Below are 15,458 nucleotides of genomic sequence, written 5' to 3'. Positions count from 1 at the left end.
AGGCTTCCATACAGAATGCTTAGATCATCCTCAGTTTTCCGTAAGGCATCTCACATTCATTCTGAATAAAAATGTCTTTTAACAAGACACAACCTTAATTCAAAGGGCCACTAAAGAATTCACATTTGTCTTTGGCTAGTCCAAGCAAAACAAGCCAAACCAATGTGCTTTATCAATGATGCAAGACTGCATCTTAACTAAAAATTCATATCCAGAGACATTAATGTGTAACCGCACAAATAAGTGCCCATACAGATCTTGACTATATTCAAAGCTTTATTACAGCTTTTCAGGATTTTTCAAAAAATACGCATTGTGTGAATTAAAAGCAACAATTAGCAATCCTTCTCCCTTCAAATTTTTGTCTCCTCCCATTCAAGATGGTTGCATGGAAAGATTAAAACAAAAAATCACTAAATTGAACAAGTCCATCATAATCAAATAATTTATTTTGATTATTGGAAAAAGAGAAAACAAAGCTATTCCACAAGTCAGAATGAAAAGGAGACTTGTGCTTCAAAAGAACTACCCAGTAGATTTAACCTCATGGAAAGATACATAAAAAAACCCACAAAACCCAAACACAACCAAGTTATGGCAATTGTGAATTATTAAGCCACACCTTTAAGAAGAAATATGCTACCCAAAGCTTCAAGTAGAACAAAACAGTTTTGTAGCTCTGTTTATCTACATGGATGCATAACTGGAGATCCTTTAGAAGAAAGCTTACCTTTGAAATAGGAGTAACTTCACCTTCACATATTTCAAGATGTATACTGCACACTTACCCAGAACAGACAGCAGAAACCACAAGGATTAGCTGAGGAATGAACAGTTATTCTATCACTACACCTGCAATTTACTTTCCTAATCTTAATACACAGGCATTCAGGAACATTTGTTAAAATCCACTCACATAAATAGCTTGACGTCTTCCTTTACAAAAGAATAAACAATGATTATGGCAGTTCTTTTCTTATATTCCAGTAAAAAGAAGTAACATTAGATGCTACCAACATTATTTGCAATGCAAAACTAGGTAACCCTATTTTATCATTACAAAACCCAGCATAGCCTATCTCCTTCAATATTAATATTCACTTTTGTTTTAAAAGGATAATTTAAAAAAGCTTTTCTCAGTTAAGGAAGAGATACCTTTACAAGGAACAAAAAGCCAGGATCAACAGTGTTTTCTAAAAATATAGCAAGGGCCAACCATCAGTGTGGAGAAGTGTTCACTCCACAACTGCCAAACTTTTAATAACAAAGAAAAACATTTATTACAACAGAATATTACAAACAACTAGTTTCAGTGATCAAAGAGTAAAACTTTACAAAAATGCAAACACTGTAATTTCTGATTTTGGAGTGATAGATATGGCAGGTTTACAAACATGACATCTTTTTGTTTATGCACACTTAAAAGTGATTTCCAGTCTGCTTTATTTTCCATCAAATACAGTACATTTATCCAAACAAAAGCATGTACATTCAATATAGAACACTTTGAGCAACAGCTACAGTCCAGTTCCCATTCACAGTATTTTTAGTGCAATGCACTAACAGGGCCAAATATTTCTCTATCCATAAAAGTATTTTTACTCCTGATCTTGTGATCAACATTTTTAGATATATTTTATACAAAAAGTATATATGAACACGAGGCACCTCCCTAAGTAAGGGAGTGAACCTATATAAAAACATGGTATTTCTTCTGATGTACAATACCTTTCAAATTGTAGCAATTTGACACAAATCACTAAACAAAATATTTTCTAAAAAGTAAAAAAAAAAACAAACCAAACCAACCAAAAAAGTCCAAACCACTGACGCATGAAACCTGCCAAGAATTTCATAATGGTAGGCATGCGACTGTTTTACTACACTCTTGATTAAAAGGTTAAAAAAAGGTATCTAAAACATTTTCCAAATTATACAAGTCAAGTGCTACCTATAGTGGTCATTCATGATCTTGAGAGAAAAAATTTTTCAAGTTTCTCCCATACTATCCTCCCTTTTTATTAATATTTAATGAAATAAGCTAACATTATAAGTGGTTGTGCACAGATTGTCTGTCTATAATACATCAGCAAATATTCACTACCTTCATATTAACATTAGTGTGTTGATCTTTCAAAAAATAAACTGAAAAAATAAACTGCAACTATCATTAAAGTGCTTGTGTATAATTTTTTTTTTAAAATTAAAGAATTGAGGAATGTGGATATTCTTGTAAACTTCCTAGATGTTTACAAGGTTTTCCTATGAATCACATACGGAAACAAAATGGAGATCTTTGAAGCAATTTCAGTACAGTGAAATTCAGAATGTCCCAGAACTGGGAAATTAGTCAATATGAACAAACTGATGTTATGGCAAATACTAAAAATTAGTACAATTCAGCCAATATACACTACATTGTTTGCTCTCATACATTCATTTGTAATAAATTTAAAACAGTATATAACACATTTGCCAAAGTAGGATATCGCACAAAAGTTAGAGCTGTTCATCAACTGGCACTACCAGAGAGGACCAGTATGCACAATGAGCTCTCTGAAGATGATTTCCTAAATGAGGAATAAAAATCTTCTTCCAAAGCTGCTGTTCATTAACTTGCTCCTGTACTTTTTTTTTAATTTCAGAAAGTTTGTTCTATACTGTGTCAAACCTCAACTGCATAGAGGTAACTGCTAATTTAGAAGCACATGTGCATTTCAACTAATTCAGTGTTTTGGGAGGAGGCACTGTCCTACAAGCAGTCAGAATAGTTACTAATTTAGTAAGAAAACAACAGCTTATGAAAATATTTCCTCCTTATAGTACCATTATCAAGATATTAGCGGTTCCAACAACAAACTAAAGTCTTTTTCATTCAAATGAACTCCAAACTTTCCGAACATCACTTGAATCTATCTGAGAGGAGAAATGAGAATAAATTAATACTTTGAGTTTACCCATATAATTCTGTTTTAAATTACAAAACATAAATAATTTATAAGGCTAAATTTTTAATTCTTGATCAAATTGCAGAAGTCACTCCTCTTCTTAAATTCAGCAAAATTCAGGGTCCAGCTCAGTTCATTTTTGAAGTTCTGTCCTACTTAGCCAGGATTTGTTACAAAGTCACAAAAGCATCAGATTACAACTTAACATAGCTGGATGGCAATTCACTACAAAAGCTGAACTCACATCAAATTAGCTCCTGGGAAATAGCATTTCAGAGTTGAAATATAGAACAAGGCACATATACTTGGTTTTCTTTCCACCAAATACGCTAGAAAGATAATTCTGAATAAGGATGTTAAAAACTCTTACAGGTATCATTATTGTCTCTCTTCATTATAATTTTTTGTACAATCCCCCAACCTTCAGGCATCAGTTGGTCATTCTGAAACACAAACTGACCGCGTACATACATTATTTCTTTTTTTAAAAGGTCATTTTAAAAATAGGCCATCTTTAACATGAAGGCTATGGAAAACTGAGAAACTATGAATACAACCCTTCCAAGTGTAAAAAAATTCCCAGGGTACCATATAAGCAGAAGTTTAGAAAAATCTTGGCCAGACTTCTAAGCATACTTAGACTTAAAACAAAAATTCTTGATGAGACTCAAACACTTTAAAAAAATCAATGACCAGAAGACTCCAAACCCGTGCTTATATAAATAAGCATGAAAAGAATCAAATCCTAAATTTGATGATTTTAAAGGTGTTTGTAGGCACCTAACTCATACTGATTTTAAATCAAAGCAACTAAGCATCTGAATTACATTCAAAAAACCTGTTCTATGTCCTTTTGTTGACAGGGCATAGGCAATACACGTTAAAATTAAAAAAAAAAAAAAAAGGACAAATGATTCCTTCAATAAGTTCATAGGGATTCTTTCTGTCAACAACTTTTACTGTAGTACCTTTAGTACTTCTTCAACTGGGTAACAGAGAAGTTAATTAACAGGTTAAGTTATTCAAACCAAAGTATTGTTAATTTTAGAAAATTACTATTTTAGAAATGTACATATATTAGCTTGATTACAATAGATGCCTTAAGACAATTTAAAGAGTTGACTCGGTACAGTTTAATCCATATTCTATTTCAACTACCTACAATGACAAATTTAGAAATTAGCTCTTTTCCAAAACACTAAAAACAAAATCTAAGAAACAAATTTGACATCTACCTTAGTATTTAAGCCACTAAACCATAAAATCTATGGAAAAATATATTTTCAGAAATAAATCAACAACAGCAAAAGAAAGGCAGTGGATTTGTTTTTTTTTTAAAAAAAAAAAAAAAAAGACAAAACACTTCTTCTTTCTCCTCACCAGACAACAGCTTTAGATCTTGTACTTCTGCCTTTGGTTTTATTTTCTTCAGGTGAATGAGATACATTTGCTTTGTGGGTTTTCTTATGATGTTCTAGGAAAGCTTTTCTAGCAAACGCTTTCCCACATTTATTGCATCGGTGCAGAGAAAAGTTTTTTGTTACTTTTACTTCAATACCAACATCAGCTCCTTCATACTTTTTATTGGGAGAATTAGAGGTGACATCCTGTTTTGAACCAATCTGTTTTGTTTCATCCCTCTGAGGGCCTCTTTTTGTGACCTTATTTAGAACAAGATCAATTGGCTTTTTTATTGCTCTAATTTCTAAACTTGCAGTTATTTTCCCAAGGTAGCGTGGTGACTTTTTATGAACTACAGTTATATGCCTTATCACATCACGTTTGCGACGTGTTTCGTAAGAGCAGAGTGGACACCTGTAGTATTTAACATAAATGTTATTTCCATCTGTGTGTAATTCAATGTGTTTTGTCAAGTTCTGTTTAGAAGTAAATTGGCGTTTACAGAGTTTACAGTAAAGCTGCTTGAAGTCAAAGCCAGCTGAAAGTTTTGGCTTCCTGGTTTTTTGCTGGCCACCTGCAGCAGATGCATTGGTTGATTTAGAGGTTGATTTAGAGGCTGATTTACAGGTTGATTTAGTGGTTGATTTAGAAGTTGATTTAGGGTTTTCAGGGTCCTGTTTAACTTTATTTTTCTGTGCTGACGGTGTGCTCTTTTTCTCATTTGAATGATTTGTTCCCTTTAATTCATTCTGCGGAGAAAGGGCAATGGAAGGGGGTGAAGGTTCTACAGAATCTGCTGGTTCAACTTTTACTTTTATTTCTGTGCCATTGGCAGTATTGTTGGGTCCTTTCTCTCTTTTAGAGTTCTTTCCAGAAAGAGTTATCTTGTGAACAATTTGCATGTGCCTTTTCAGCATTATTTGTGAACTATATTTTCTCTTGCACAGAAGGCATTTGCATGCAGTTAAATTGTATTCAGCCTTTGAAGACGACTTTTGTTTTCGGGTCTTAAAAGATTTTTTAGCAGAAACTGTATCCAAGAACAAAGGTTGCCCAGGCTTTGTAGCTATATCAGGAGTAATGGAATCCCTTCTTAATCCTCTATGAACTTCATCAAAATGCCTCCTTACGTTGGCTTTTGTAGCAAATGATTTATAACATACAGGACAACTTCTACCTAATGTTACAAGAACATTCTTATTTCGTCCTTTTGCAGAGCACTGATTTGGTTTCTTTTTTGTTTCTATATACTTCTTTAGCTCTTCCATCTTTTTTTTGTGTACTTTTCGAATGTGCCGGCGTACACTGCGTCTGGAATGAAATTCTTTCCTACAAAGGCAGCATATCAACTGGTGGCCAAAATCAGAATTATCCAGAGAGTCCAACTCAGGATTTACTGCCGGAGGCTGTTCTTCAGGAGTAGGTATTACCTTGTTTGTAACAGGATCAGCAGGAGGCAATTCTACAGTCTCCCCAGCTGGGACTGGGGCTGGAGCTGAAACAGTCTTGGAGTGCTCAGTGCTGGGCTCCTGTATCTGTACTGGAACTTGATCAGGGGTACTACTACTTTCTATGTTCTCATCTGGGCTATCAGTCCTTGAAACATATTGAAATACAGCATTCTGATTAGTTTCTATAGGTTCCAATTTAATTACATATTCTTGCTTATCTACCCTTGGATAGATTGCTTCCAGGAGGTCATTTATGGCTTGACTCTGTTTATCATTTATATCTGGGAGGTCTGTGAAAAGAAGCAAAAGTATTTTTTAATGATTTGGTAATTTCAAATTTTTTAAATTTCAAAGTATCTTTTAACCACTATGTCAATTCAGTCACCAAATTTGCACAAATCCTGTATTTTTACTATTTTCCTGAGTATTTATACTTAGAGGCTTTGAGTAATCATTGTTATCATATCAGTACAAGTTACTTTTTTATTACAAAGCCAATATTGGAAGTACACCCTTCTAGCATGCTAATGTGAAAGCCACCCAAACTAAAAATTGGTTTGCCTGGAATTAAACTGATCTTTAAAAATCTGTATCAATTGCAAAAATAACACCATGTGACTGAGCTTGTTCTCCAAGTGCGCAACTAAGACTGAAATATCATTAGAAACTGATTTTCCTACTGCTGGAAATGGCCATTCTCAATAAAGGAATCTAATTCTGGAAATAAGCTCTTTGTGAATCCTGAACAGTCCTTCTTAAGGACTTAAGAATGAAATGCCTGTGTAACCTGAGCACTGCATGAAGATATAAGTAGGTAAGAGAGAACTTTAACTTCTGAGGCAGAGAAAGCTTTTAGTAGTACCAAAGCAGATAATAGGCTCAGTGATACAGTAAGATAGTAAATGTTAAGGACAGAAAAATCCTGTATTACTCAGAGGAAAAAATTGTACTAATTTCTCAAAAGAATGAAAACTGAGCCAAATAAGTTATTTTAAGAAAGGATAATTTCACTGAGGCTCACCAAAGGTTGATCCTGTGTTCTGCCCTGATAATGAGTTGGAGCAGACTTAAAAAGCAAGAAAGAAGGATATAGGGATTCTCCTTGTTTGTCTGATGCCAGTATACTTCTCAAGCTGAAGTCTGCCTTTAAAGTACTGTTTTAAAACACCTAGTTTCAAAAAAGTTTATTCAAATGCTTTTGAAGCATTTATATTCTTGGCTACCACAATGTTAAACTGTGGGGTTTTGTATGTTTTACCAGAAATACTGATAATTTTACTGGCTGGTAAATTTGCTGGATATCCCACAGTTTTTGTATTATGAAAAAAAAAAAGAAAAACAAACGATTGCTCTCATTTACCTTCATGTCATTCATGATTTTACAGGCATCAGTAATACCCTGTTTTTAAATGCCAAAGTAGTTCAGTGATCTAGTTCCCAGCATGATACGCTAAGCATCTGCACTGGCCTAACTAAGAAGCCAGGGTGCCACAGCAAAAAGGTGAGGCACTGGGATGATACAGCTCAAAATTATCCATGGTGATTTGAAGATACGATTCTTGGTAACAGCTAATTAAAACCCCACACTTAGGGCTGTTCCTTTCACACTGCCAGCAATACATGAAAAGAGTGTCGGTAAAAGAAATATGCTGTTTTGTTGCTCAGAACTCATCTTTTAACACTGAATTTTTAACACTTTTTGCAGTCAGTTTCAAAGAGGACTATCCATATAATTTTTATCAAGGGTAAAAAGTCCTTCCTATTTTATAGCACCTTTTCAGACTACTTAATGACTACACTAACAGAATACATCTCAAAAAAGTCATCAGGGAATAGTCTTTGGAATTCTTCACCATGGGGACACTATACTTTTATTCCTACCTCTTGTTCGCTATCTTTTATTTATTGAAAAAAACTCCCACTTTCTTCAATAATCATCATACTCAATTTTACATAAAACATGAGTATTTATACAGTTTTATGCAGAGCATGTAGTATTATTCTCTTCATTTGTACCCCTCCTAGTGAACAGTGAAATATGAAACCTAACCAGCCAATTAAATGAAGGCTAGAATGTCAGGAGCTGGATGGGAATCTTATTTTGCTTAGAAACTTTCGCATCTAAGTCAGATGCACTTCTGACCTAGCTTTGAAAATACAACTCATCCCTTTTCACAGAGAAGCTCTCTGACTCTCTGCAACTGGCTAAGCATACTCCTTTAAGGAAGGTGACAGTACTAGTCTTTTCACCTTCTCGTCACAACGCTAGCTGATACAATGTGGGACAAAAATCACCTAAATAAAATCTCTGTTCATTCTTATTTTTGAAATGTTGAGGCAGGAAGGCATTAATCAGGAAAGAAAAATTCTCACTGCACCTATGTCTATCTAGTCAAGAGATCAAGACAATTAGAAAGCTTTACAAAGCATTTTTGAATGCTGGCACATTTCCAAATTACTCAGCTTTACTCAGATCAACAAAAAGTCATCACTGGAATGACACTTTAATAAATTTCTTTTTTCCATAAAAATATACTACTTTATTTTTTCCTCATCATTTCGGTTACTTTCTTTTAATAATGAAATTTAATTTCTGCAACACAGGTGGTGGGCTAGGCATGATCACATAGAATATCTTAGAGCAGCTGAGGTGAGGCAGTGGGAAAGAGATACTATTATTGAAGCACAAGTCCTTAAAGAAAATGGTGAACTTTTAGTCTGTGTTTCATAATGAGTAAGACTGGAGGATTGCATCCATGACACTGAGTGCTTCCCAAGTACAAGAGAAAATAACAGACACTGATCCAAGCCACTTTACAGGATCCAGCTGAAGTCCATCAGAGCTATGCTGATCTAAAACTGAAAAGCCTTGTTAGATCCACATTCTTCTATAAGATTAATTTCCCAGTCCTTTGGCATACATTTTGGTATCTTTCACAGTAAAGAGGGAAATTCAGGGAAGAAAAAGGGGAAGAAGGAATAAAAAGTGTTAACAGTGACACTTTATTAAAAGGCTGGACATATAAACTAGCTATGAAGGTATGACATTGACATGGGTCTTGGTTGTTAATGCATATGAAGTCAGTGCTGTAGCTTCTTTACTAACATAAGAGTGATCTACATATGTTACTATTGAAATTTAATTCCACTTTTTTTGCATTTTGTTTCTGGTGTGTTTGTATAAAAGATACAGAAAGATAAGTTTCTCAACTTCAGGTAGCTTTATTAAACACTTTCAATTAGTAAGACTTACTATCATCCATCTGGAGACTTGGAGGACAATAGAACTTTTTATGAGTAATTAAATTTGGTAATCCTCTGAAGAGACTTCGGCATAATTTACACTCAAAAATGGTGTCCACGTCTTTTAATAAGATATGTTTAAGTTGTTTAGTTCCTGTAATAAAAAAAATGTTACACTTAAGGAAGGTTTTCTGTTCATCTTTTAATTCACATCATCCCACAAAAGTAGAAACGTTTTAAAACGTGACAATTATAACAGCGTTTTATCTTGTGTTAATGCTACTTCATTGCACTGTAAACTTATGACACATACTCCAAGTTTCACTACAAAAACAAGACTAGTTTGAAAAAAAAAAAGTCAAGGATTACACACATTACAGTTTACTAGGAGAGTGCGATGATAAAAACTAACAGCTAATATTAGGAGGAGTCCATACTACAGTATCAGGTTGCTGCAATACAATTGCCCAAGAGGAAAGAATAAGCACCTAGAGCATTTAAAGAAGCCTGCAATATTTTTTCTTTAAGCTTATCCAACAGCACTAGGAAAACAAAGAGATACACAGCTATTTCATGTAAAAACAGCACCCAGTAAGGCAAAAAACTAAAGCATACAATAAAACAAAGAGAATAACAGGTCAAGAAATGTTACTACATCTAGGTATCTGACCCAAGATCAAGATGAAGATGCTTAGGCAAGAAAGTAGAACTGTAGACATATTTTCAGCCTGCTGAAAGGAAAATATATATCATTTAAGTCAGAAAGTTTTCTATTAAAACATAGGCAGTGTGACAAAATATGCAGGTTTTCCAGACTATTATACATTGTGTATTAAAAAAAACCAAAACAACAAAACACAAAGATACAGTCTGATCTAGCGTTGCTGAGGTATTCCAGCTCCTGCTTTGCTTAAAGAACTAAAGGATTCAGAGTTTAAGTTACACTTCAAAACCACTCCTTCATTTCTCATCTCATGAAAATTATGAACGGAATGCCTACAATTAGCAATCGATTACTAAATGCTGAATGCTTACCCACTCGGATTAGAAAAAAACACTAGGTAACCAAATTCAGCTAATTTCTCTAACTTGATTTTTTCTTACAATGGAATAAATCAAAATTAGTCCAACGAGCAAAGTATAAAGAAACTGGACCAAAAATAAATAATATCAGAAATCTGTGAAACAGCATCAAGACATTCTTCAAGCTGAAATAGAAGTTCAAGTTTTCTGTCATCACAGACACTTCTATTAAGAATTCCTTCTAAAGATCAAACTCGAATCACACTGCAAAACTATTTCCTGAATGAAACTCTAATTTCATAACAATAGTTATTCAATATGAGTGGGCCTTACCAAGACAACTTTTTATTTCTTGGTGTAATAGTAGTACTGCAAAATTTTTTATGACCGAGTTTTATAGCTAAGCACAGCGTCTTCTCCTTCTTCAACAACTGCTTAAAAATGAGACCCAAACTTGACTATCTGAGGCTACCATCCAGTTTCTGTCCTCCCCTACACCTTTCCTGGGCCACAGCCCTAGCCTATTGTCTTTTACCCTCACTGCTCCCTCTTCCAAGTGTTACTAACCTCACCTTCATCTGACCTGTATTTTTACAAACAGACTACTGGACAAATATTTAGATTTAGTGAAAACCCCAAATTTAAAAATTGTACAGAGTTCCCCCAAAAGCAAGCTGTCTACTCAGATTCACCAACCAACGTTTGAATTTCTGCACATAAAGAAAACCACTGACAAAAACCCAGCTGAAAAAAACTGAAGATGCTCCATGTAGATAAAATTCCAGTAAGTTACCAAACTACAATTCAAACGAAAGGCCTCCAATTTGGCAATAGCACATAATAAACCAAAGTTTGGCCATGCTGTTGATGCATGCCCTAGCCACAAAGCCCCCTCCCAAACAAAACAAAAAAATCATCTAATTCTCCACTAGTTCCCAGTCAAGGGACACACAAGTCCCTCATCCTCTCTCCTGTTATACTGGTATTTCAGTCTCTTTCCATTCAGGACCGAAATGTTTTTGTCTAATCCAAATTATTTGGCTTAAGAATTACTGGGTGAGATTAAAGTACTTATGACGTACTGGAGGTCAGACTAGATGACACGGTAGTCACTCTGGCTTCAAACCATCCTTATGCAACTATGAAGCTTTTCACTGGTGGGAGTAAAAAAATAATTGGTCCTTTTGAATTAAACTGTAGATCTTTAGGGACTTCTGGAAATAAATTTAAAACATCCACTGGTTTTGTGGACACAGCAGGCAGAGGAAAAAAAAAATAATCCTTTCCTTATTCTTCACTAACTGCAGACTGTGGCAACAAGCAGTCAGTCTTCTGCCAGCATATGCTGCCTTCTCTATTTTGTAGTTCCATCTAATTGGGGCAGGTGATACTTCATCAAATTCTGTTAATATTTGTAAATGTTGACACTAGAATAACATCATAGTCACAGGAAATTAGTACAGAACATTGGTTATTACAAATACCTCTCTGGCAGAAATACCAAAGTTTATGCATTTAGCAAGCAATTTCATTTTTAGAAAAAAAAAATTTAGATTCAACTTCATGTTATTCTTAATGCTTTGTATGACAGAAGCTTCTGCTAAATCTGCTTAAATAGTTATGGACAATACTCTGGCTTTAATCCCTATTTCTTTACCACAAGAATCAAAATAGTTTCCTTCCATAACGAAATGTTGCTTGTTCAAAACTAACCAGTAAAACCTTGGTCTAAGTCCTTTTGCTTTCTGTCCAACCTCCCTGGTGCAGATGGCTGAAGATGTCAAGGTAAACTATCAATTTAACACCTGTCAGTGAGGACAATCCAGAAGTAGCCCAGAGACAGAGTCCTTGCACCTAGTTTGCGCCATGACCAGTAGAGATTCCATTAATCCACTTCAAGCAAAGGAAGCCTGCCATGCATACCCTGAGGCCTTAGGCAACCTCAACCAAACTAAAAAAGGTTATTAATGATGACTCTCACATCCAGTTTTTCTTCTTAAGTTGTTGAAATGCTAGTGGAGAACTTAAATATTGTGCCCTTTTACAAGACCCAGCCCAGATATGCATCCTATTACATAGCAGTGATGATTTATACATGAAACATTTCATACATATAACAGCTCAATGTGGAAAAACCTAGAAACATATAGATAGTAGCATTAAAGACATTGCTTTAATTTTGTAGTAACTGCTGTGTTCTTGCACCAAGGGTTGTGAAAATAAAATGTTTGGCTTGCCATATGAGAAGTGTAGAAACAGCTGGAAAACATTAAAGGTTTCAATCATCTCTGGCATGCTCACCCAAACGCTCAGTTGTTATTCTTACGTTCACTGCTATGTATTGCAAATCCCCAAAACAACCAAGGAACACCTTAAAAGTAACACGATAAAGCAATTCTAAACAGTTCAAGGTAAATACTGCATTTTCTCTTCATCTCAGAAGTTTTAGGATAAACTCAGCAGGAGTAATAACAGCAGGAGGGATGACTCAAAGCAGAACAACAAACTAATTTTTAATGTTTCTGAAAGATTACTATACAGAAGGAACTGTATCTCCACTACTTTATACGAAAACCCTTATTAAAATGAACAGCACCTAATTCCAAAAACCTACCAATAGTTTGCAAATATGTAGAAAGTCAGGTGTTGGTTATTTTAATATACTAAATATATATAACTCTTCTAACAAGGTAATGAACTTTTTAAGAGTTAGGCATAGTTTCATACCTGATCGAAAACACTCAATGATTTGTTGAATACCAGATTTTGATGTTTGCAGAGGCTGCTGTAATAACGGAGGATCACCAGGTTCCAACAGATGCACTGAAAAATATAAAAGGATAATAAGCCATTAGAGAACGCTCAGCTGATTTTTATTAAGTTATGGATTTTCCGTGCACACAGTAAACTAGCTAAAAAGAAAAGCCAGAACTAAAGTAAAAGTTGCCTTACTCAAAAATTTTCATCTACATTGAATTAAAAAAGTTAATACTGAATTTTCCAGCCATGATACCTTCTGACAGTTTGCTGTCATTTTGATTATTTAAAGAAAATGTGTAAAGCTGTGTGTATCAAACACAAAAACATATAAGTATATAAACCCAAATTAACTCACTAGAAATTTCCATCAATTAAACCAATTCCCCAGAACAATCTACTTGACTTCCACCGTTCAAACTGAAACAGATGTACAAAAAAGCATTACCAAATACTGTACTTCACAGCATACTATGTGATTTCAATGTTGCCAGTACACACCTGAGCACTGAATTCAAATTTAAAGTAGCAATGATCAGGAAAAAAAGCACAAGCATAACTACGTAGTATATACCAAAAATAGCTATTATAATATTTTTAACAAGCAAAACCACATTCAAGAAATGCTTCTGGTTCAAGCAAACTGCTGAAGTAATACCTTACTTTTGAAGTTTCATTCCACATCACAATCTTTGTAAAATGTATTGCAACTAAAACATTTATTGATCAGGATGATTATTAGTTATTTCAACACATAGTATTTATGCATGTGAAAATTAACAGAATTCCATTGCTGCATATGCATATGGCAGTTAAGCTTTGCCCAGAGGGAAAACCAAATCTGAATGAATAAGACCACTTATTCAAGCATGTGTTTGCAAAATCCTTAGTTAGGTCTTCTTTTTACTTGCTTATTGACAGAACAACTAGCTTTGTACTGCATAAATCGGCTCCTACCTTACCCATTTGGTTTGATTTTTAACACCATTGTAACATTTCCATTTTTAAACGGAGCACTGAGCATCTCTAAGAAATTTATTTTTGATAAAGAGCAGTAGAGGCATAGTATAAAACTATTTAGAAATACTAAATGCAAATAGATTAAACACATTTTGACAGGGAAGTCGTTCTAAAAGTTGTAAGGTTATAAATAAATTCAGGCTGAAAAAGAACATCAGAAAGAAAAGCAGTCCTAGAAAAGAACGATAGAATGAACACCCCACTCAACTATGCTGGCCCCATAATATACTATTATATATACGAACACATAACAACCATCACAAATCAGCTAATCGTTTGGGGATCTCTAACACAATGACATATTGTATTCTACTAGCCCATTCCCTATTCTTCAAAATAGTATATTTTGGTTTGTATACTGCCTCTAATATGCATGTGCAACACCCACTGACATCAAGAGGAGTGACATACGTGAAACAGACATAACACGTCACTGTTATTTGTAAGGCAAGAAAAGTATTTTAGCTTTTTTAAAGCATTAGAACAACTCAAAACCATTTCATCTTAAACACAAAGAAATGTTTCTACTAGCTGAACAATACCTAGTCTCAAATTACATTTAATTAAAGGAGCATTACCAAAGTTGCCATGCTCACGCTTTCAACTATTAATTCCCCAAACTGATGCCTTTCTTTTCAAAACACAAGTGAAAGCATCCAAACAACAAACTCTACAACAAGAAAGGAACCAAATTCCCTTTTAGGCTACCAATTATAACAGTAGGCAGAACAATTACAAAAAATCTAGCAAGACGGCTGAACCTTCTAAGTATTCATTATACTTTCCACTGAAGGCATCTTCCATGTCACACAGCAGTGGAATGCAAACAGCAGTTTCAGGACTTGGGTTTGTTGGGTTTTTTTCCTTCTCTGAGAATAAGAAGTCCAAGTCCATCAGAGCTCACCAGAGATGATGTAAAGTAAAAATTTAAACAGCGAATGCAAGAGATTGCCAGAAACGTCATTCTACAAAAAGTTCAGAATATTACACCTTCTGGAAATGAAAAGGTCAGTTGTTTTACAGCACTTCTTGCCTTCCTCTGCTCACTGCATACAGTGCCCATGTGGTGGCTTGGGGATTGTTACACATCCTGCAAGAACTGAGAAATTATCTTCCTGAAATAATTTCAACGTGACAGTTCGAGGATATCAAAAAACCGTTTCCAAACAAAATTCAGAAACTTTTTATATCCAAACCTGCCACTACTAATGACGCACATCTGCAACACCACAACAGCTCCCGCGAGCTTTTAACGCAGGAGAGAAGTAAAAGAGCCAAAGCATCGCGCGCCACTGTACCTGGTTCGCAGCACCCATGGTGATGGTGGTCAGTCTGACAACACTTGTCCCTTAGAGGCATTTTCCGTGCGCACGACCTACTTCCCTTCTACATCCAGCAGCTCGCTTCTGCCAAAATAAGCAAATTCACCGTCAGCCCCGAGGAACCGGCGGCTCAGGACAGCGCCAACCCCGCACACCCACTTCCTACAGCGGCACCGCCGCAGCAGGCCGGGAGGCAGCGGCACCCTTCGCGCAGCAGAAAGTTTCCATTGTTTACAGCAGGTCTCACAACGCCCTCTGCAACGGCCGCTGCGGCGAGCCCGGCCGCCCCGCTC

At 35.2% G+C, this 15,458-nt stretch overlaps 1 protein-coding gene across 1 annotated transcript; it reads right to left on the bottom strand.

Moving 5' to 3' along the window:
• Window positions 1-1,276: 1,276 nt before the first annotated feature.
• ZNF800 (zinc finger protein 800) lies at window positions 1,277-15,252 on the bottom strand. Its single transcript, XM_010581287.1, has 4 exons — window positions 15,142-15,252; window positions 12,794-12,889; window positions 9,054-9,197; window positions 1,277-6,090 (listed from the first exon to the last, which is right to left on the bottom strand). The coding sequence occupies exons 1-4, from the start codon at window positions 15,200-15,202 to the stop codon at window positions 4,325-4,327; spliced, it is 2,067 nt and encodes a 688-aa protein (XP_010579589.1). The 5' UTR covers window positions 15,203-15,252; the 3' UTR covers window positions 1,277-4,324.
• Between the last annotated feature and the right edge of the window lie 206 nt (window positions 15,253-15,458).

The sequence above is a fragment of the Haliaeetus leucocephalus genome, unplaced genomic scaffold, assembly GCF_000737465.1.
Source record: "Haliaeetus leucocephalus isolate CR32 unplaced genomic scaffold, Haliaeetus_leucocephalus-4.0 Scaffold763, whole genome shotgun sequence".
Lineage (NCBI taxonomy): Eukaryota > Metazoa > Chordata > Aves > Accipitriformes > Accipitridae > Haliaeetus > Haliaeetus leucocephalus.
Note: the sequence above shows the minus strand (reverse complement) of the source record. Positions and strands in the feature narration are given on the sequence as shown.

Excerpts from the sequence above, each read along its gene's own strand:
- ZNF800 (XM_010581287.1), bottom strand. The coding sequence starts at position 15,202 with ATGCCTCTAAGGGACAAGTGTTGTCAGACTGACCACCATCACCATGGG. Across the intron at positions 12,890-15,141 it reads CCATGGGTGCTGCGAACCAG|TGCATCTGTTGGAACCTGGT; the intron begins GTACAGTGGCGC and ends TATATTTTTCAG. Across the intron at positions 9,198-12,793 it reads CATTGAGTGTTTTCGATCAG|GAACTAAACAACTTAAACAT; the intron begins GTATGAAACTAT and ends TTTTTATTACAG.